Consider the following 20528-nt stretch of genomic DNA (forward strand, 5'->3'; position numbering starts at 1 on the left):
CCTCAGAAGTGGGCTGCTGGAAAGCTCAGAGGGGATCCAAGAGCATTATCTGTGTCATGCTTAGTGGAGAGATGGCAGTGGAGTGTTTCTTTAGGGTATTTGTGCTTGCTTTTACCAATTATAACTGCTATAATGAACTGCTACTGGAAATAAATTTTAAAAAAAGTTGTGTTGCCTAGAATTAAACATTTACATGGAGCTGTTTTGAAAAGTCATATGAAGACAAATGAGCCCTTGCCATCTGAGCATCACTGGATTTGCAGCAGAAGGAGCTTTTGGAGAGACCCTCCCTCAAATGTCTTACTTTTGCAAGGGGGAAAAACTGTCCTTGCTGTCTGTTCTGGTATTAAAAATGTTAAGAGGGTCTGGTAAGAAATGATGTAATGCAGGCCAGGACACAGAGCACTTTGGTGTGATAATCATAACACATCAGGCACAGGGTACTGAGTATGTCACAAATGTCCAGGTGTACCTATGGTATGCTTGTGCAGGTGAAAGTTGTTAAAAATGATTAGCTCTTCACACTGAAGTACTCTACTCTTAGGGAAAAAAAAAAGAGCAGCTACTCCTGAGTCAAAGGGTTAATTTTTGGTTGTGGGTGTTTGGTTTTTTTGTTGTTGTTGTTGTTGTTGTTTGTTTGTTTGTTTTTAATCACAAAACCCAGACAATTTCACTCTTCCAGATGAGTCCTGCCAACTCGTTCAGCCTAAGGGCACAGCTCAGTACAAGGCATAGGCAGCGCCATAAGCCTAAACAGCAATAGCTTCATCTGCTATTCTGTTCCTTCCTTTGCAGTCACAATAATGAAATCCAGGGGGAATTAAAAGTATCCTGGCTGCAGAGCCCATCAACCAGCCATTGTAATGTGTCTGTGAAATACAGAGCTACAGACTAGCAAGCACAATTAGCTAGTAAGATCGGTGCCCCATCATAATAACCCCATTTTAAACAGGCTGCTGATAGAGTAATTTTGACACCAAAATAGCATCACAGGAAATGCATATTCACTGAAACTCATTGTGCCTTTTATTAAGCAACACTACAAAGAAGGCACCAAATGATTTTCACCGGGGGGTGTCAGCAGGAGCAATTTCTCTGCTCAGACCCGTGCTGATGAGGAAATTTTCCATGCCCCTTCCCCCAAGCAGAGCCAGAAGGGCGTGGTTGCACATGCCAGCTGTTAAGGTTTTAGGCTGCCCACAGCTTCCCTCACAGACCTCAGCTGGGTGAAACAGCACAGTTGTTCAGCAGCACACTGGCTCTGCCATATCCTCCATAAATAGCTCAGCTCAGCCCAACACACTGTGTGTTGAGCCATGTTTATTCCTGTGGGGCACTGGGCCTGTTCTTACCCCTATGCATGAAAATCAGGAGACCAAATGGGCCATGCTCCACTGTTTGATTGAGGTCCTAGTAAATGGAGGTAGCTTGGGCTGCTGGATCTCACCAGTAGCTCAGAACTCATTAGGGAATGTAATTTAATGCCCTGACAATGTACAGCTGCTTCCCACAGCATGCATGGATGCACAGCACTCTCTGGGTTTCGAAGCTCCCCAGCAATGGTGCTCTCTCTCATGGTCCCAACTAGAGACTGAGTACAGCTCTCTGAAAGGAAAAGGCAGGATTTTTTGTCCTCTAGTTTTTCCTGTAAGAACAAACTGCTCTGTTTTATATCAAATCTAGGTTTTTAACAAACCAGCAAAGGGCAGTTCATCTCCTTAGAGCCCACAACATGAAATCTTTCACCACAAAAATAATCCCATTGCAAAGAAGTCTCCAGTCTTCAAAGGCACCTCTTGGGCCAGCTCCAGCTCTGGAAAGCTGTGTTCTGAGATGAGATGTGGTGCTGCAGCTGGGTGGTGTGGTTTCTAGTGACCCTTCCTGAGACCTGTTCTCTCAGTGCCCCCTCTGTCTTCTGAACCTGTCCCAAAGGTAGGCTCACAAAGAGCCAGGATTGCTGTGATCTTTGCCAGCCTGCTGCCTAAAGGACTATTGCCAGCTTGATGACCTTCTGACAGATGTCAACTCTTTGTGCCCCTCCTCCCTCCTCCTCCAAGGCAGGGCTGACTTGTGTCAGCAATTGTCCCCCCCACAGCCTGTGGTGCATGCACCTCGCATGATTTCTGTACTGGACACAGCCAGCCTATGAGTGCTGCCCGAAGTGTGAACAGATGAGAAGCTCGCCTCCCGAATGGCCCAGCCCAGTCAGGAGATGGTGCACAAAGCACTGGCATTGACACTACCTGACCTCTCCCAGCTCCTGTCCTTGCCTCCTCCTGCTGGCTTATCAGACTGCAAACCAAGGTGATGCACCAGAGGTTATTGCTCTCCAGGAGGTAGCAGAAAATTAGCGTTTGTGGCAAAGGTGATCTGTTGCCTCTGAGTTTCAGTTATGGTAAGTGTAGGACAGGATTAGAACACCCTTTCATGTCCCCAGCGTCTTGTGCTTAAGGAGAGTTATGGCTCATCAAGCGCAAAAAGTGCTGTGGGGTTTTTGTTTGTTTGTTTGTTTGTTTTGGGTTTGTTTTTTTTTTTTCCCCTGCTGTGAATCTTCTTTTGCTGTGTAGCCAGAATTCATTGCAAGATCTGAGAAGTTAAAGGGTCAGATCCTTCATCTATTACTGCTTTCTGAAGTGGTCACACAAATAATGTTGAAAGTCACAATTCTGCACTTCTGTGGAGGCAATATTGCCCTTTTATAACTCCCTTCCTTGAGGATCATATCCCTGAATCACCTTTTTTACCTCACCTCAATCACTGCAGTCCTATTTTTTTCTATTCTTTGAAAAGATAGTTGATCTTCATGCCACTCACAAAACTCACCCTATGCTTCTGCTGTCCACATGTTCAGCCACTTCCTTTCTACCTATTTACCTTACACCCATTCTCTTCACTCACCCAAACATTGCCCAGCTGTGCCTCCATTCAGTTCTCTGCTGTTCTCTATGGTTTTGCAAAACTAAGTCCTTGGCCCCAGCCTCGAGTTCCATGTATAATCTACACATCTTCCCCACCCAGGCCGTGCCTCCATGACACTTCTCTTCCAGCTCTCCTGGAACCTGATGTGTCCCACAGTCATGGTCGTGCTCTGACTCTTGCTTCTACCACCTGGGACACAGTTCCCCATCTTTCCCCTTCTTTCTCTCTGTGCTTTTTCAAGCTAGAAGTCAAATTTGAGTGTCTTACAGTTTAAACATCCTCAAGGACAGAAAATAGAAGCTGTGTGCATTCTGCAGCTCGTGCTTGCCCCAGTAATTTCCGTGAAGGTAGGCAAATGAAGAACAGCTTCCAATCTCTGTCCTGCCTTTTACAGGATCAGTCAATGGCCATGTAGTTCTGCTACTATTTTAAACTTTGATCCTCTTGCTTTGTCCCTAATGCAATCAACAGAACACATATGTGTTGCCACCTGCTTGCATGTGCACTCTACAGTTCCTCTGCCTCTGTAGGTGTAGTGTTTGGTAGACCAGAAGTTTGACTTCAGTATAAAATGTTATGGTGGAATTTCAACTGCACTTGGCTCTGCTCCCCCATTTATTTGCACTACAAGCAGAATGGAGAGCAGATATGCACAATCAAGTGTTTTAACTATGTCACCCTAAAATGATTTGAACAGGGACCCAAAGGACTTATGCATGGTGTGTTTTATTCATTCAATAGAAGCATTTAGATGAAATTGCTAGTTGCAGGGTCCCTCATTGGCACAGGCAACAAATCCATAAATGCATTCCGTCTATATTTCACTCAGAGATAGAATAGATAGAAAGATACAGATCTTAAACTAAGGCTTTGCTTTAGAATGTGATTGTCTTGGGTCCACTTAAAATTGAAACACTATGATTTATCTGACGTGCTCACTTTGAGACAACATGAGGAGGTTAGGCACTTCACACTTACTCCAGTAACACGGGGGGGGGGGGGGGGCTGCCATTGGTTTCTGCAGGATTTCACTGCACTTTTCAAATGAAAACCAAGAGTGCCCTAAAGTGACTACTGTTTTCAGTTCATGACATTTTAAAATTAAAATTTCCTTCAGTTAGTGACACTGGCAGAGCATTGTGCCACATGTTGTTACTTGCTTGTCCTCCAAGAGGCTGCAGCTGTCAGTTGGCACATGCCCATGACCCTGGGCACACAGACCAACATACATGCAGGCTCTTCTAACAGTAGGGGTACCCCTGCAACCATCGCATTGCATCCTCTTCTGCACAGACCCTCAGCATTCCCAGGTGGGTGAGGACTGTGGAGCTCAGGGCCAGAGAGGTGCCTGCAGGAACAGGCACTGTGGGACACTGGGGCATGGTGGGGACAGGAAGTGCAGCAAGGAGTGCTGCTGGTACCTAGGTCTGGGGTACCTGTGGGGATGTGGCAGAAGCCCTGAGACAACGCAGGTCACAGCAAAAGCAGCAAAAATTATTGCAAATTATTCACCTCCATTACTCTGCCTTCTCTCTGCCCTTCAAACCTTTTACAAACTACTTCAGATGTCCCCAACAACTTTAGTAAAACTCTACTTGCCTGAGCAAAACGGCAACTACTTCAGAAGAAGCCATTCCCCTAGGAGGGTTCAGTAAAAAAATGCTATTAATTAGAAATGCTTGTCAGTGATTAGAAAGCCACCCATTTGACCAGCTGGCCAGCAAACGGCAGGCTTTTCAAGCCAGGCATGTCCAAATCTCAGTAGCTATAGTCACCTCTTCCTGTGAAGGAAGGGGTACACAGTGCACAGATGATTTCTTGAGCACTATGACAGTTTGATTTGCTGTAGTTGTTTGAAAGCAAAACAAATGAGAGGCTCCAAGTCAGAGATGCAATTTAATAGGAAGAAAGGAAAAAAGGTAAAATAAAAATAGATGCAATAACACAAAAGACTACTGACAGAGTCAGAATACAACCTGAGCAGGGTGACAGAAGCAGTCCAGATGAGGTGGTCTTCCTGAAGCAGTGATCCCATAGAAAGGTCTGGTAGCTCAGGTCTCTGGGAATCCAGTGGGTAAGAACCCCCTGTACTGTCCCAAACCCCAGATTATATCCAGGTGAGAATGCTTGATTCCTCCCCCTGGGCGGAGCATCTTACAATGGGATGATGAGTCATGCAGGGGGTCCTTGATGGCCCATTAAACAGAGATAGCTCCTGGAGGGAGTTATCTGTGAGTCACGGGCAAGGCATTTGATGGGCCATTAACAGAAGATAATGGCCCAGAGGGAGGGGGTCTGGGAAAACACTGCCCCACCTGGATTCAACAGTTCAGGAAGATGGTGATAGAATACTTTGTGCACATCCTATACTACAACCCAGGACATTTGCATTGTAGGTGTCTGGCAAACACCTTCTAGAGGAGCACATTGTGGAGCTTCTTCACTGATCAGGGTGGCCACCCTGGGCATGGAAAGTCTCCAGCTAGTTGCAGCATGCTAGAAAGCAGGCAGATGCCATGGGGAAATGGAACAGGACTGGCTGCATCTCCTTCTTTCCTAGAAAGTGCTGACAATGTTCCTCTGTAGTTGTAGCTGGCTGTCCTGGAGAGGAAGGTGTGGGGCTGTCACCAGGTACTCCTCAGGCTTTCATACCACCCACACCTCCCAAAAGGAGATCCAGGATTGCTGTTGAAAGGAATAAGATAAATGTGTCTTTACAAACAGACTGTGTGAATCTACTTGTAGACAGAGCCAGGGACTTTTAGATAAGAGAATAACAGGACAAACTATCAGTTTCAGAAAATGTTACTAATTGACATGGACTGCTGCTCAGACAATGTCGTGCTAAATTCCTGAACTGAGAGAAGAAGACTTAATAGAATATGAATATCATTTCATATACAAAAAGGGGTTGCATAGTAAGGGGGTTATACATTAGACAAATCTGGAAGTCTGTACCTTGCAAGTATTTTCAGTCAGTGGGGAAAGGAAGCGGGTGGTGCAGCCAGGAAATTAGGAAAAAAGGGAGGCTGCATCCTCCAACAATTTGAGAGACCCCATGGGGAAATTCTCCATGGCCTCTCCCTTTGTTCATGAATAAAGTTACAGGACTCCTCTGTCTCCTTTCTGGACTTAAACGTCTGGTGATGTGAATTTTTCCACATACTGTCCCTGCCACAGCCTCCAGCTCTGTTGTGCCCAGGCTACAGTCTTTGCATGCACAAAAGCCTACTTCTCTGTCAAGTTTTCAGATACCAGCACCCCTCTTCAGTGTTAACTATAGGGTGAAAATGGCAGGTCATGGACTATGTTTGGCACTACAGCAATCCTTCTAGGCACTGGATCACAGGCAGGTAATCCACTGCTCTCCCCCAGACAGGCAGACTGAAGAAGACACAGTGCAATCAGCTGGGTGTTTGTAGCCACCTGCCCAGAGTCCAGGCCACTTTCCTGCCAAAAGGCAGGTGTTTCATAAAACTTGCCTTTTGGTGACTACGAGCTTTTTGTGGCAGGCAACAATGTGTGCAGAGTGTATGCCTGTCATCGATGAGGAGGGCAAGGCAGTCTGCAGCACAAAAGCAGGATTAGAAAGTGTTTAGTCCATTAAGAGGGCAGCAGCTAATTCTTGCTAAGAAGCAGCTTTAGGGAGCCTTTTGTCCTCCATTCTGCACCTTGCCATCCACCAGCACTTTCTTGCTACATGTAGGCAGGCATGGCAGCAGCAGCGCCCCCGGCATGAGCAGCAGTGTGCCATGGGGACAAAAGTCTTTGCCTGCAATTTGATTTGGAAACCTTTTATAATGAAAGGAGGGGTAAGCTGGATGGAGAGTATTCCTTAAGCTTTAACAGCTGGGGAACTGCGACTGACTGTACAGCCCAGCAAAGTACATACAGCCCTGGAAACCTCATTAATTATGTTCCTTCTCTTCCACACTGTAACTGGTCTTTCCACTGGAGTATGCCAACACATCTCTCCCTGGAAGTGAGAGCTCATATTTCCTCCTCCCCACTTACACTCCACTAAAAAAAACCCTGGCAGCAGCAGAGCCTTTTTCGCAGGTGTGCTTGCTTTTATGCCATGTGAAAAACCTCCCTTTTTCTGCTCTTTCTCCTGCTGCTGCCTCTGATCTTCCTCAGTTTATCTCCTCACTCTGCCTGTCTTCTTTCTGGTCCTGTTTAGCTGCAGGGCCTCTCAAAATCTGGTTTTAAAATATGAAGTGACTTTTGGACTGTATGGCTCCGGGCCAAGCCTTCATAGGCAGTGGCTGAGAAAATGTACTTATTCACTGCTTTTTGACATGGTCAAAGCTTATTCCAACAGACACTTTGACATGAGAGAAGGAACTTCAGAAAATGACAAAATGATGTGGTTCGAAGAATGCAGCCTTCATCTTCATAGAGGGATGGCTCCTGAGCAATGTACTTTTTTTCCATATAACGGACCTTCTATTTCTTTCCAGCAGCTCTCATGAACTCCCTTGACTCTTTTTTATTTGAGTGATGTATAGGGGTCTATCATAGGGGTCTATCATACCTATATCAATATATCCTGTGTTCTGAAGAATTCCCTCTGTCAGAGATGGGGAAGGAGCAGGAGGTACATGAGTGGGGCAGAGAATTAAATTCACTGTAGTTCAGTGAAATTAAAGGCCAAATTTTAATCAGCTGGGTCCTTTTGAAACTTACTTCACCCAACAGCAACAGTATCAGGAGAACAAAATTCACAGCAGGGCAGTGTCCCAAAGATGGCACAAGCCTGGTGATACATTTTAATACCAGCACTGTGGTCAAAGATGCTGTAACACCATAAAGCTGCATTCCAGCCTAGTGGCTGTTTTGTGGCTGTATCTGTGTCAAATGCCATCATTATAAAATGACAGTTTCCTTTCAACACTGGGGTGTTTGATTTTTTTTTTTTTAATGTTTGTACTTTCTTTTTAGAACTTGAATTGGTGAGCTCTGCGATTAAGCAAACACGTATACACAATACTTAGACACAGAATGTCTGGGGTTGGAAGGAACCTCAAAGAACCCATGGCAGGACAGCACAGCCTCACGTGTGATTGCAGCTGTTGTGATTCCACATGACACCCAGGGTGTGTGCACGGGCTTCCCGTTGCGGGACACCCCGAACTTGAACCAGCAGCCCCAAAGCAGCGCCCTCGCAGCCCGCCCGCGCCCCCTTCCGCTGCGGGCTCCGACGGCGCATTCCCAGCGGGCATCCCGGAGGAGGGATTCTGCCGGCTTGTGTCGGCGGCAGAAGCCTGCACCCCCGCGCCGCTCCGGGGAGAGAGCGGACCGGCCCTCCTGTCCCAGAATGTGCAATGTATCAAGATTGCCTTAAATCAGCATGCGCTTCAGTGTAAGATCTTTGTATACTTTCAAGGCTAATCAGCAAGAAAGGAGACCTAATCAGTGGAACGGGGAGCGGCTAGCATCGCCTACTTCAGGACATCCGGGAACTGAGGAGATTTGAGGATGTAGTACATCGGGATGTTGACATATGTCTGCTGTATACATTGATAACTTGGCAATACACTCAAGGTCTGTGTGTCCTATAGCTGACCTATGTGCATTATAATACTTAAAATCACGCCTGTAGAGCAAAGAGCCCTGACCAGGTGAAGACCCTGCCCTTGAGCATGCGTAGAATTTCTCTGGGGTATGAAACGTATGGAAATTTCCGAACTAATCCTGATAGCGGGACTGTACTTGGGAAGTCACTGATTCCGAACTTGAGTGTGTAAATAATGTAGCGGGAAGTCCGGCAGGGCGCGCTCCATCTCTGGAATACCACTAGGCTTGCGCAGCTCTAGAATAAAAAACCAATACCTCTCTTGAGTGTGTAATTACTGCCTTGTGGAGAGGGATCCGATTTTGTGGAGAGCGCTTCCGCGGCTGGAAGTGAGAAGGGGAAGTGCATTCTCAGATTTCAGAAGCAAACATAGGAAAAACCACGAACTCACACTTTCCCATCTGGTCCAGATCAGGATTGTTGCGTTTCCCCAGCTTGCTGTGAAAAGCTCAGTTATTGAAAGCTCCTGGCATTTCCTTTTTTTCCTGTTAGAATGGTAGGAAGATAGAGATATGTATTCATAACAACTGGCTTGTTTTGCTTCTGCTCTGAGTAGACTGTACTAAACTGCGACCTTGTGAATTTTCGCTGCCATCCTGCCTGACCCCCGCATGCCTCCCTCCAGCACAGCACACACCTAAGAAGGATGTTTTTCAAGGGCTCGATTCAGATTGGTGGATTCCACTCTCTTGCAACTGTGACTTAAACCAGGAACTTATCAATGGCAGACACAAGATTAGTCTGGTTCTTGGTTTTATAGGCATATTGTGGAAAACGCACCCACTGGGGACAAGTGGTGAGAGGACAGCCCATGCTGGATGTCCTAACCACTGCAAGGTTTTTTCCCCCAAATTTACTGCTGAAAATTTCCCCCCAAAGAAAAAATTTGGAATGCTTGTAATGATCTCCTCCAAAAGGCCCCTGATCCCAATATCACACCATAGGCTTCTGCTTAGAAAGAAGATGTTCTGCTGGCCCTGTCAGTGCCACCACTGCATACAGTGTTCTTGGGACTCCAGGGACATGATCAATACCTTATTTTTACCCATGAGTTTTACTTGTTTTGGTTTTTCTCCCCTGATTCTCCTTGCTCTCCCACCAGGGTGGTGAGAGGGTGGAGTGAGTGAGCAGCTGTGTGGTGCTCAGCTGCTGGCTGTGGTTAAATCATGACTTGTTATTTTTGTGTTCTCGGTATGGAGGACCATCCTTGTAAACATACAGATGAAACAACTGTTGGCAGAGAAAAATTGCAAAGAGAACTCTTTCTGGGTTTAATGTTCCCCTCCTGCTATACAGGACCAAGGGGACACTTTTCTGGGCCCTGCAAATGCAAAATGTCCTTGTGCCCATCTCCCCAGTCCAGTGGGGCTGTAGAGAGGGATAACCCTGGTTTTAAAACCAAACAGGCAAAAAGTTGGTGGAGACTGGCCTGAAATGTCTGGATGAATTTGGCTCTCCCAGTGAGGTAGACAAGAAGCACTGTGAATGGCAAATGTGGACTGTCACCTCACAAAATTTTAAAGGGTAGACCATTGTGGCTGACTTACAGGGCACCTGTCAATCTCCTGCAGTCAGACTTCAAACTAACAAATAATGCAGTTCTAAAATAAAAGAGAAATGTTTGAAATAATGGCTCTAAAGGATTCTAAAATCCAGAATTTAATGCAAGAACAAGTGACAGGACAGCCCATCCTACACAGACACGGATCCTGGAAATCCCAGGGTAATGCAAAGATTGTCATTAGCCACCAAGTTAATTAAGGGAAGCCAGTTGCTGTGATCTTTTTGGATTTCAGTAAACCTTTCTCTACTGTCTCTCACAGAACCCTTCTGAAGAAAATGTCCAGCCCAGAGCTCGACTAACACATATGGTGGGTGAGCAGTTGGCTCAGGGTCAGGCACAAAGGACTACAGTGAATGGGGTGACTTCAGATCAGTGATCTGTCACTTGTGGGGTTCCACAGAGCCGTATTCACAGCCCTGTGCTCTTCAACATTATCAATAATAATCTGGACTTTTAGAGATACTGAGCAAATTTGTTAGTGATACTAAAATGGAAGGAGCCACTGACTCCCTGGAAGGCAGAGACATCCTGCAGGGAGACCTTGACAAATCAGAGGTCTGGGCAATCACCAACTGTGTGAAGTTTAACAAGGGAAATGCTGGATTTTGCAGCTGGGATGGGGCAACCCTGGGTGTATTTATAGACTGGGAAATGAACTGCTGGAGAGCACTGCCATAAAAAGGGACCAGGGAGTCTATGTCAGAGGCAAATTGAATATGAAGGAAGTGGTCATAGCACCAGTCTGATAGAACTCAAGAAGTGTTTGGACAATGCTCTCAGGCACAGGGTGTGATTCTTGGGGTGTCTCGTGTAGGGCCAGGAGTTGGACTCAATCACTGTAGTCCCCTTTCAGCTCAGGATATCCTGAGTCTTTAAGAGTCATAAATGTCCTGTATATCTACTCTAACCTTGCCTTCTGTCTGTGTGAAGCCATTTCCCCGTGTTCTGTCCTTATATGCCCATTTAAAAATTTCCTCCCCACCTTTCTTGTAGGTACCCTTTAGGTACTACTGGAAAGCTTCTCTAAGGTTTCCCTGGAGCCTCCTTTTCTTCATCCTGAAGAACCAATCTCTCTTCATAGGAGATATATTTCATCCCTCTCATCAGTTTTGTGGCACTCCTCTGGACTTGTGGACAAAGTGCTTACTGCTGGCACTAGGTTTGTGGGGTTTTTTTGTTCAGATGATGGAGAGGTACCTGGTAACTGCAGCAATAGCCTTGTAAGCCAGTGTGGCTTCTATTGAGGATGGATTCAGTCCCCTGGTTCTCTGGGAGTTCAGTTGAAGGACCAGGGACCTCTGCTCTACAATATGGAATTTTGACTTTAGGTGGGAAAGAAATTTTCAAACCAGAAATGTGTCTCATTCAAAGTAGTTGCAAAGTAGGGCTTCCCATTAGAGTGCATCTTCAGGGGTGATGTATTTGGTAGCGGAAGTTATCAGTGACAAGACTTTTCACTGCCTTTAAAAAAATCTGAACAAGCCTATCTCCTTCCAGCAATCCAAGGGCAGCACATATTCCAAGAGCTGATGGCTTCCCTGTTCTTAATTTCTGTCTCACTTCCAATTACTTGTTTCCTGGCAGTCCAGTGGCATCTCTCCTGAGCAGTGCAGCTGACCAGACATCCATCCTAATGGACTAATATAACAAAAGCCTCAGTCAGGGTATAACTTGTATTATGGAGGTGGAGAACTTAATGGTATCAATCTACAGCTCTGCATATTCGATTAATGCAAAAGATAAATCAAAGACTTCTGTAGGTTAAGTATTTTTAATGGATGTATATAAATATATATAATTATAATTTGTATATATATAAAAAAATAATTCTTCATAAAAAGGGATTCACTAAGATTTGTTCCTTTTTTTTTGTTTTGTTTTGGTTTGGTTTTTTTATGTTTTTTGTTTTTAGAGTTTTATATTCAACTTTCCATTGCATTATGCAGGGAAGTAAGACAGGCAGTGATGGCACAAGGACTGTAGCTGTTGCAGTGGATCTGCAAGTGTAGGTTCTAGTTAACATACAACCTAGTCCTGCAGCCTCACATGGTTATTTCTTAGCCTTAGCCTAGATTGTGGTCATGATCCTAAACCTTTCTTTGGGGAGTATCTTGCCCAACGCAGTTTTTTAACTGAAATTTGAATCTCTTCAAAACAGACATGTAAAAATGCACAACATAAAAAAAAAAAATCTGTTCCATGGGAAGAGTAAAATGACATGTCATCTTATGACAGGCTCATCACAAACACCATTCACTGCTCACATAATAAAGAACTACATAAATAAATGTAGTTTATGCTTATATATAAATACATATAGTAGATAAAGTGTGTAAGCAGGCATAGCAAGTAATGTCAATCATTGCAATAAAAACCTGAGAAACATACTCATATGCACACGATAGAGCTGTACAACTCATAAGAAGTTGAATCCATAAACTCCCTGTTATCTGTCCTGCATAGCCTGCCAGGGAAGACAAGGCTGAACCTTGAAAACGCAAGGATCAATTAAAACAAATAAAAATAACCGCCCACCCTACCGGTGGGTTGTTTAAAGACTGCAGTCCCTAAACAACGCACAGGACTGTTGAATACTACTCTGTCTTTCTTTTCCCGTGCCCGGTGAGAGCAGATCGCAGTGCGGGGCGTTGGGGCCAGCCGCCCTGCCCTCCCGAGGCTGGCCGTGGGGGCCGCGGCGCGCTGCCCCCGGAGGTGCGCTCCGGCGCTCCGGCACAGGCAAGGCTGCCCTCTGCTGTGCCCCAGCACCGTATCCAGGCTGCCTGCCAAACACGGATGCAGAGCGCAGCCCGCGCAGCCCTCGCTCCTCAGGAGGGCTGACCAGCATCACTCGGCTCCATCACTGGGGCCGCAGCACCCCAGGCTCCTTAAAATAGTACGCGAGGAAGCGGTGACCGACCGTGCTGACTGACCCACCCCCGCGCCCGGGTGGCACAGATCCATCCTTACCATCGAAATCCTTTAAAGACACACACAGCAGGCTAAGGCCAGTTGTGCCCACACGTGTCGCTGCAGACCGCAGGGCTGTTTTCTTCCCCCTCTCCTGACTCACTTCAGCTGCTTTCTGTAAAAAAATCCCTCATACGTCTCCAAGGAAAAGCAATTCACGTAGTTTTAAGAGGAACGCTGAAAGAAGGTAGCTCTTCTTCGTGTTAGGACAAGTGGAGACTTCAGGGCAGCCTTTGTTATTAGCCCTTCATACTTGATTAATTTATATTTACACTGCTTTACTTCATTTGAATGGGACTTGTTGGGATTTACTTCTAATATATTTTCAGAAACGTAGCCCTGGCCTACCGAGACGGACAGGAACTACACAGGCTGTGCTTCTATTACAGGTGTTTGTTTACTATTGTTGAAGTAAGCGACTGGTTACGTTGTGATGTTTTTTGCTCTGTGTGTGTTGGTGGGAAAGCAGAGCCTGCCCGCTGCTGATTTCGACGAACACCCCCGGTGCAGGTAGCTCTGTATGGAAGGTGCGAGCTGCAGGCTGTGCTCTGGATGGTAGGAAGCCAACCGGGAAGGGGGGAGGACTCTACGTCTAACGAAGAACACCGGCCCTGTGGAGTGGGGATGAGGGGGAAATCATCCCAAGACTCTGCAGGAGCCAGTGGACACAAAGAGATCTCAGACTAAACACCACCGTTGGAATGCGCGCCGCAGCTCGAGCCGTTCTTGTGTCGCTGCAGCACGATTAAAAAAAAACGAGAGGTCTGGGAATGCACTGTGGGTGACCTGCGGCCGAGCCGGTGAGAGGAACTGGTGTGACAGGGGGAGTGTGGAGCCAAGCCGGACGCCCATCGGGTCACTGGAGCCGCGCCGTGCAGGCTGTGGTCCCAGCTGCGACAGTCTCTGTGTCACTTGGGAGCTTCGAAGCAGGGAAGAGCCAAAGTGTGCGTGCTGATATTTCCTGAGTAGATCCAGTACCAGGCCTAAGGGTGGGTCGGAGCCCCTCCATTGGGGCAGCATTTGTTCAGATTTGGTGGCATTCCTGCGGGGCAGTGTCTGTGTCTGTGTGTGAGTGTGAGTGTGAGTGTGTGTGTGTGTGTGTGTGTGTGTGTGTGAAGTCCCTCGGAAGGCACACATAGAAAGGGGGAAGTGGTTTTTGTTTGTTTTTGGCCGCTATAACCTTGGGCTTGGCGGAGCTCGGATTCCCTTTCCTGCGGCAATGTGTGCCGGGCGATTCCCTTTTCCCAGGGTTTATCGGTGCGTCCAAAAGACAGTGCCGGGGGCTAATTGAATCATTCTCTCAGTACTAATTAATGAATATTTGCACATGTGTAAATTCCTTTTAAAGGTGGTTAAAAAAAAAAAAAAAAAGTCCTTCCTCGGGGTGGAAGGGTGGTTGTTGGAAAGACATCTTGAGAAAAAAAATTGTCCTAATCAGAAGAGACAAACTAAAACAAGAAATTCCCATGCAAAAGTAGATATAAGGTAAAATCGGTCTTGAAGGTTTCCAGCAGACCACATGTAGGCTCTTTCTAATATGACTTGCAGTCATGGTTAAATGGGTTTGTGAAAAACAGACACACTGAAAGTCATTCTTCTTAACCTCTGACTTGACTCTAGGAGTAATGCAGAGGCCCGGTGACAACAACACAAAGAACTGGCATTCCCTGTGGCTTTCACTTGATTTTGGCTGAGTTAATTTCTTGTTTCCTGAAAGACATTAGGAAGAGGTTTCTAGGACTATGCAGGGAATTATTTAATTTTTGCATTACTTCTGCTCTGTTGTGTTGAGGAGTTCTTGTATTTGTTTTGGGTCTTTCGGTTGTTTTTTTTGTTGTTCTTGTTCCACACCCCCCCCCCCCCCCCCCCGTTGTATTTCTGCAAAGAAAAGCCTGACTTATTAAAGTAACATCAAGGAATCATTTCAATGGAAAATCTCAGGAACCTGTATTTATAATAAATTTTAACTAATTAATACCTTTTAACTAAACTTTTATTATTATTATCGCAAATTTTCAGGTAGTTACCAAGAAAAAATCATGCTAGCTATTAAATTTGAAGCAGTCTTGCTTGGTAATGGTGGAACGCTATTGACACCTGGCAGCTACAGCACAGCTTGTGTGAAATGACTGGGTAGTCCAAGTGTGCTTTGTAGCACAAGCGTTGCCAAGTGAGAGTGTGAAGTGGGAAACTTAATAGCAGACAGAGCTCAGGAGCCAAAACCTAAATGATCTGGGAACTGGGGAAATGGGAATAGCAGTGTGTAGAGGAAATCAGGTATATTACAGATCAAGAGAGAAAACTGCTAAACCGTGGCCTGTTTCAGCATGAGAATAAAATAAAGTGTTTGCTACGTTGAAAACATTGTAAATACGGTAACAATGCCTGAGAACATTCTGTTTTGAACTTTTGCCTTAAGGTAAGCCACATTTTAAATGAGATTGTTTTATATCCACTTCTGCTCCCAAACACTGACTATTGTGTGCAGAACAACTTACTCATGAACTGGCACTTGAAAACCTGCTTTGCGGCAATTGCCTGCACAGCATTATTTTACATTTATCACTGATATGAATTATTTTTGTCTAGGCCATCAGAATCGTGAATTAGCTGAATATTTTACTCCTTTAACTCATAATACGGTTTTAAATTTAAAAATACGATTCTGCTTTTAAACTGCATGAATTATTTGATTAATAATGTCCTAGGCATTAATAAAACATGCAGCTGGAAACATAACCAAGATACTGCATAAGCACTGCATATAGAATACAGTTCAATGTTTGTTAATTATATGATATAATATTTTATTACAATATTTTATGTAATGCTCAGTATCAGATTTTTTGTGAAAAATAAACATTCAATGCAAAAGTACAGTTGTAGCATTTAGTGATCATTATTTTCCACAAGTTACACCAGAATTAACACAGATAAACTGTTTGCAAAAATTCATCAACTCTGGCACAAAATTTCTTCCTTTACTTACCAGTTGCTATATTGTTGAAATAGAGTTCTCATGAAAACTGGACTGAAGTGACTGTGAGTTCCTTTTTCTGGAATTGAACACCCTGTTAAAAGGTCTTATAAAGCCATGCAGGAAGAAGCAGATCAGAGAACATTAGCACACCTGCTGGATATACTTTCCTTCACTGCACATATCTGATTGCATTTAAAAATTAAACAACTTCACACTTATGAAACTGGTCTGCTCTATATTCTACTATGTTTTTCCCTGAGTTCACATGATCTTTTGTCCAGATGGATAACACAGGTGTTGTATTAACCTAGTCCTTGCCCCATTTGGAGCCCATTTTGCAGAGGTGTTTAGTTAGGGTTATTTCCCTAGGATGAGACTTACTGTCTCTTGGTTTTCAGTCTATGCTCTCACTGCTAGTGCTAATACTGCCACTACTGTCATAACGCATTAAAACACCATTAATAATAATAATAATAATAAATAAATAAATAAATAAATAAATAAACAAGCAATAATTTAGTAGTATTACCTTTCCCTAGGGTACATTGACATCTTCCATAGGATAAAAGGTTTCTGAATTTGGATTGAGGTTTTAAAAGAGCAATATCTGTTACATAATCCATATAAATTTACTAATCTCCAGGATCATTGAGCCCAACTCCCTGTTCCTTGCAGGTCTATCTAAACCATATGAATAAGAGCATAATGCAGATGCTTTTCTAATTATTTGTTGCAATTTAATTAAATTAAACCAACCTAATCTACTGAAAGAAATTACTTTGATAGTACTGAGAAACAAGAAAAGCACTTGAAAATCTTGTTTCAGAAGGTGTGTGGACACTACATGTACTTATGGACCATGCAGGTAAGATGAGTTTCAGAGCACTGTCAGTATGTTCAGTCATTTCAGTTACCACAAGGTGGTAGCATTTCTGAGCATTACTCACACTGGCTGCCCTCTCTAGTACTTCCATGCACAGATTTCTATAAAACAGCAGAAGCCTGATTTTTAATCACAGAATGGTTGAGGTTGGAAGGCTCTGGATATCTTCTGGTCCAATCCCTCAACCCCAGCAGAAACACCTAGAACCAGCTACCTAGGTGGGTTTTGATTATCTCCAATGAGAGAGACTCAACACCACTCTGAGCAACCTGCACGAGGGTTTGGTCAACCTCAGATAAAAAAAACCCCAAACCTAACATTTTCCTTATGTTGTTATGGGCACTACTTATGTCACTGGGCACTACTGATAATATCACAGCTTCATCTTCACTGCTTTCGGGTATTTGTACACGATGAGGTGACTCCCCTTCAGCTTTTTCTTCTCCAGACTAAACAGCTCCAGCTTATTCAGCTTTTCCTCATGGGAAATAAAGATCCATAAAGATCTTCATGCTGGCCTGAACTCTCCCCAGTACCCAAAATACTCTCCATTTGCTCACAACTAGATGCAGCATTACAGGTGTGGCATTAACAGTGCTGAGGAAAGGGGAAGGAGAGCCTCCCTTGGCCTGCTGGCAAGATTCCCCCTAATGCAGTCCAGGACTTAATTGTTTTCTAATAATAAGGATTATTATTATTTAATTAGAGTGCTCCAGGAAGCCCAGAGAAAAGTCTGGTCACTGGTCTGGCTTTATTCTCACTATGAAAGTGTAGTACAGTACGCTGGCTGCCCGTTACTGTCACCATTCTTTTCTCACCCTTTTCCTCCATATTCAATTTTTTTCCAACATTTAGTCTTCAGAAAAAGTTAAAATAAAGAAGAGCACAAGACAACAATTCTTCTCCTGGCTTCACAATTAAAAGCCAGTAGTTTGCTCCTCTGCATATGTGAAGAACAAATTATGTCCCACTTCACCTAAAAGTGTTTATCCTTAATGTTTTCAGAATGCCTTAAAAATTACATTACATCTCTTTTGTTTACAGTTCAGTTCAAAATTGTATTTTAATTTCTGGTTTAAGGAACAAAAGATATGATAATAATTTCCTTTCCATCAATGATGGAGATACCCAGTATGTTTTTTAAGGCACCAGTACTTTTTTCCTACCAGTACAAATGTCTTGATAAACTAGGGAAGCAGTAAGATGCAAAGCATGTAAGAAATTAAATGCAATAAGGAAGGAATTGTACCTACAAGAAGAGGAAAAAAAATTACTCAGCAACTTCGTGAACAGCAAGCTGCATTGGGTAGAGTGATCAAATCCAAGGATATGACTTCCAGAGTCAGCACATACAAACCAAGGCTGTTTATTCTCCAGCAGGCTGCATAAAGCAAGCTCCCACTGAGGTTACCCTGGGTATGAAGCACAATGGCCAAGATGATTTTAGCTGCACAAAACTTGGTTCTTTCTGCAAGTCAAAGAGCTTCCAGAATAGTGTAGAGCACAGAGAGGAATTCAGCTTCCTCCATGAAGATACAACCAAAAATGCTGACAGATAATTTTAATTACCTCTAGCAGCAACAGTGCATACCACCCACCTAATTAAGCATGGCAGCTGGTTCTGGAAGTGTCAGTCTCTTCCTACTAATGATAAAGTTTTCAAACCTGAGTGCTTTGAGTTGCACCTTTATCAGATGTACAGACAACAGTGAAGTAAATATCCTCAAAAAGGACTTCATTTGCAGATGGGTCTCCCTTCACTCTCTCCTGGGCCTGCAAAGGCAGAGAATGAACACACACTTTTGTGAGCAGCAGAGCCTGCTTCAGCATAGAAGTATCTCTGGCTGAAGAGCTCTCAATGCCCAAACAGTGAACCAAATTATACTTCCATGGTCAGGAGACCTGGGCATTGTGAAACACCTTCATACACCAGTAGGAACTCTGCTGAGGAGGCTGTGAAATAAATGTTGTTCAAAGGTGTTTCAAAAAAATTATCTCAGATGTGTCCTACGCTTCTCTCCACTGTACAGCTTGTTATGGAGCTACTTGAGAACACTTTACTGTACTTCAAAGAAAGCAGTCATCCAGCCATGATCAGCATTCACAGGAAACCACATTTCACATGTGTTGTTCTCACAAGCTGTATGTGTTGGTGAAATAAATATCAGGTATAAACTTTATTTACTTTTGAATTTCTTTTAAAGTGAAGACACACCAGATGATTTCTTTTGGCCTTTCCCCACCCTATATTTTGTATTTTTGTTCAAAAACAGGAGGCATTTTATCTCAGGACTAAAAGTAATCTCCTCTGTATGCATCAATAAGGTTGAGGTGACCTGCCAAAATTCAAGATATGTAAGGTTATTGTGGTAAGAATAAGAAACAGATTGCAGAGTCGGGTATTTTTCCATACACTTTCATCTGCTTCACATTTCAAAGCGTTCAGTCACCTCCCAGTGCTAATCTTTCTCTCATGTTTTTTCTTTCTCCTTCGGTACTTTCTGTATGGTATCAAACTTTGGCATCTTGTCTGGTTTTTTTTGCATTGTTTCTTTCTTGTATCAGCAAACACCCAGTTCAAAACAGTATCAGTAACATCGGTTCATTTGTAATTGTTATTTCAAGTTTGATGACTTTGGTTTTGTTTTGGAGCAAGACATGCATTCAATTTTAAAAATTATATTACTTGAGGAACTTATTTTCATAAAGGAATTCTGTCATGGACTGTAAAAAAGCTTTAAACAATTTACAATAGTTGAAACTCAGTGTTTAAACCAGAGTCAAATCACCATTACAGAAATTAATGCCAAATATTATAATAAGAATTTTTAGTACTGAAAAGCTTTTAAATATATAATTCAGTAACCCATGTCACAGATGGGTGTGAAACAGCAGTACCCTATCAAATAAGAAGACCCTTAAAGAAATTGAGGGACTGAATATTTCATATGCAGACCAGAGTATTTCTAGCAATAGGAAAAAAGTTCTATGAAAGACAAAATATTCCTTCACACATTAACAATTTCAGCAATAAATAGGGAGGGCACTAATTTCTCTGTTCGAATCCTGGAAGCCTTTTAGGTGCAAGGATACCCGGATTTTAATCTGCCGATGATGCTGAGCCTTTTTTTGAGAGCTGAATAAGTAGGTTGATACTTACATGCTTTCACCATGCCAGGAGCACAAAAAATCACCTCTGGAAAGAAGTTTGGAAGTAATTTTTTAATATCTGAATATATGAACTACAGCACTATTTACACAAGTGTCTATACATAGCACAAGCAATTCAGTCTGTCACCTTAATGCTGCCTTGTGTTAAGCTTATGCATCAGAAAGACAGGAAGAGACAGCCACAATTTGAATGCAAGCAAACTGTTTGGCAAAGACATGCCATGCCATTTTTCTCAAGTAACTTCTAAAATCTATGCTTCTAAGATTTAGAGCTTGTTCTTGCCACTGGTCACTTCTACCTATGTAACACCTCAGTGCTGGTCAGGTTCTGTGGTCTGTCCCACTCAGCAGCTGAATACATTTCCTACCATCAGTGTTCCTGCCCAAGCTGGTGTCATGCAAAGAGAAGTCTTGCAGCCTCCAGAGAATCCTTGTGTTTGGGCTGATGTGCAGCACCACAAATTGATTA

The 20528-nt window shown here is 43.7% G+C and overlaps 1 protein-coding gene across 4 annotated transcripts in view; it reads left to right on the plus strand.

Moving 5' to 3' along the window:
- SLC44A1 (solute carrier family 44 member 1) overlaps nt 1-11825 on the plus strand; it is an 85919-nt gene extending 74094 nt beyond the window's left edge. For 3 of the 4 annotated variants that reach the window (XM_066181616.1, XM_066181617.1, XM_066181623.1), the window contains one exon: nt 11052-11825. In XM_066181616.1, the coding sequence (XP_066037713.1) occupies nt 11052-11282 (231 nt within the window). In that variant the 3' untranslated portion in view covers nt 11283-11825. Of the gene's footprint in view, nt 1-8305; nt 8674-11051 lie in introns of those variants that run through there. The other variant, XM_066181618.1, reaches the window with a different exon arrangement.
- Nucleotides 11826-20528: the final 8703 nt, after the last annotated feature.

The sequence above is a fragment of the Chamaea fasciata genome, unplaced genomic scaffold, assembly GCF_029207755.1.
Source record: "Chamaea fasciata isolate MVZ Bird 193981 ecotype frontalis unplaced genomic scaffold, bChaFas1.0.hap1 SCAF_4, whole genome shotgun sequence".
Taxonomy (NCBI): domain Eukaryota; kingdom Metazoa; phylum Chordata; class Aves; order Passeriformes; family Sylviidae; genus Chamaea; species Chamaea fasciata.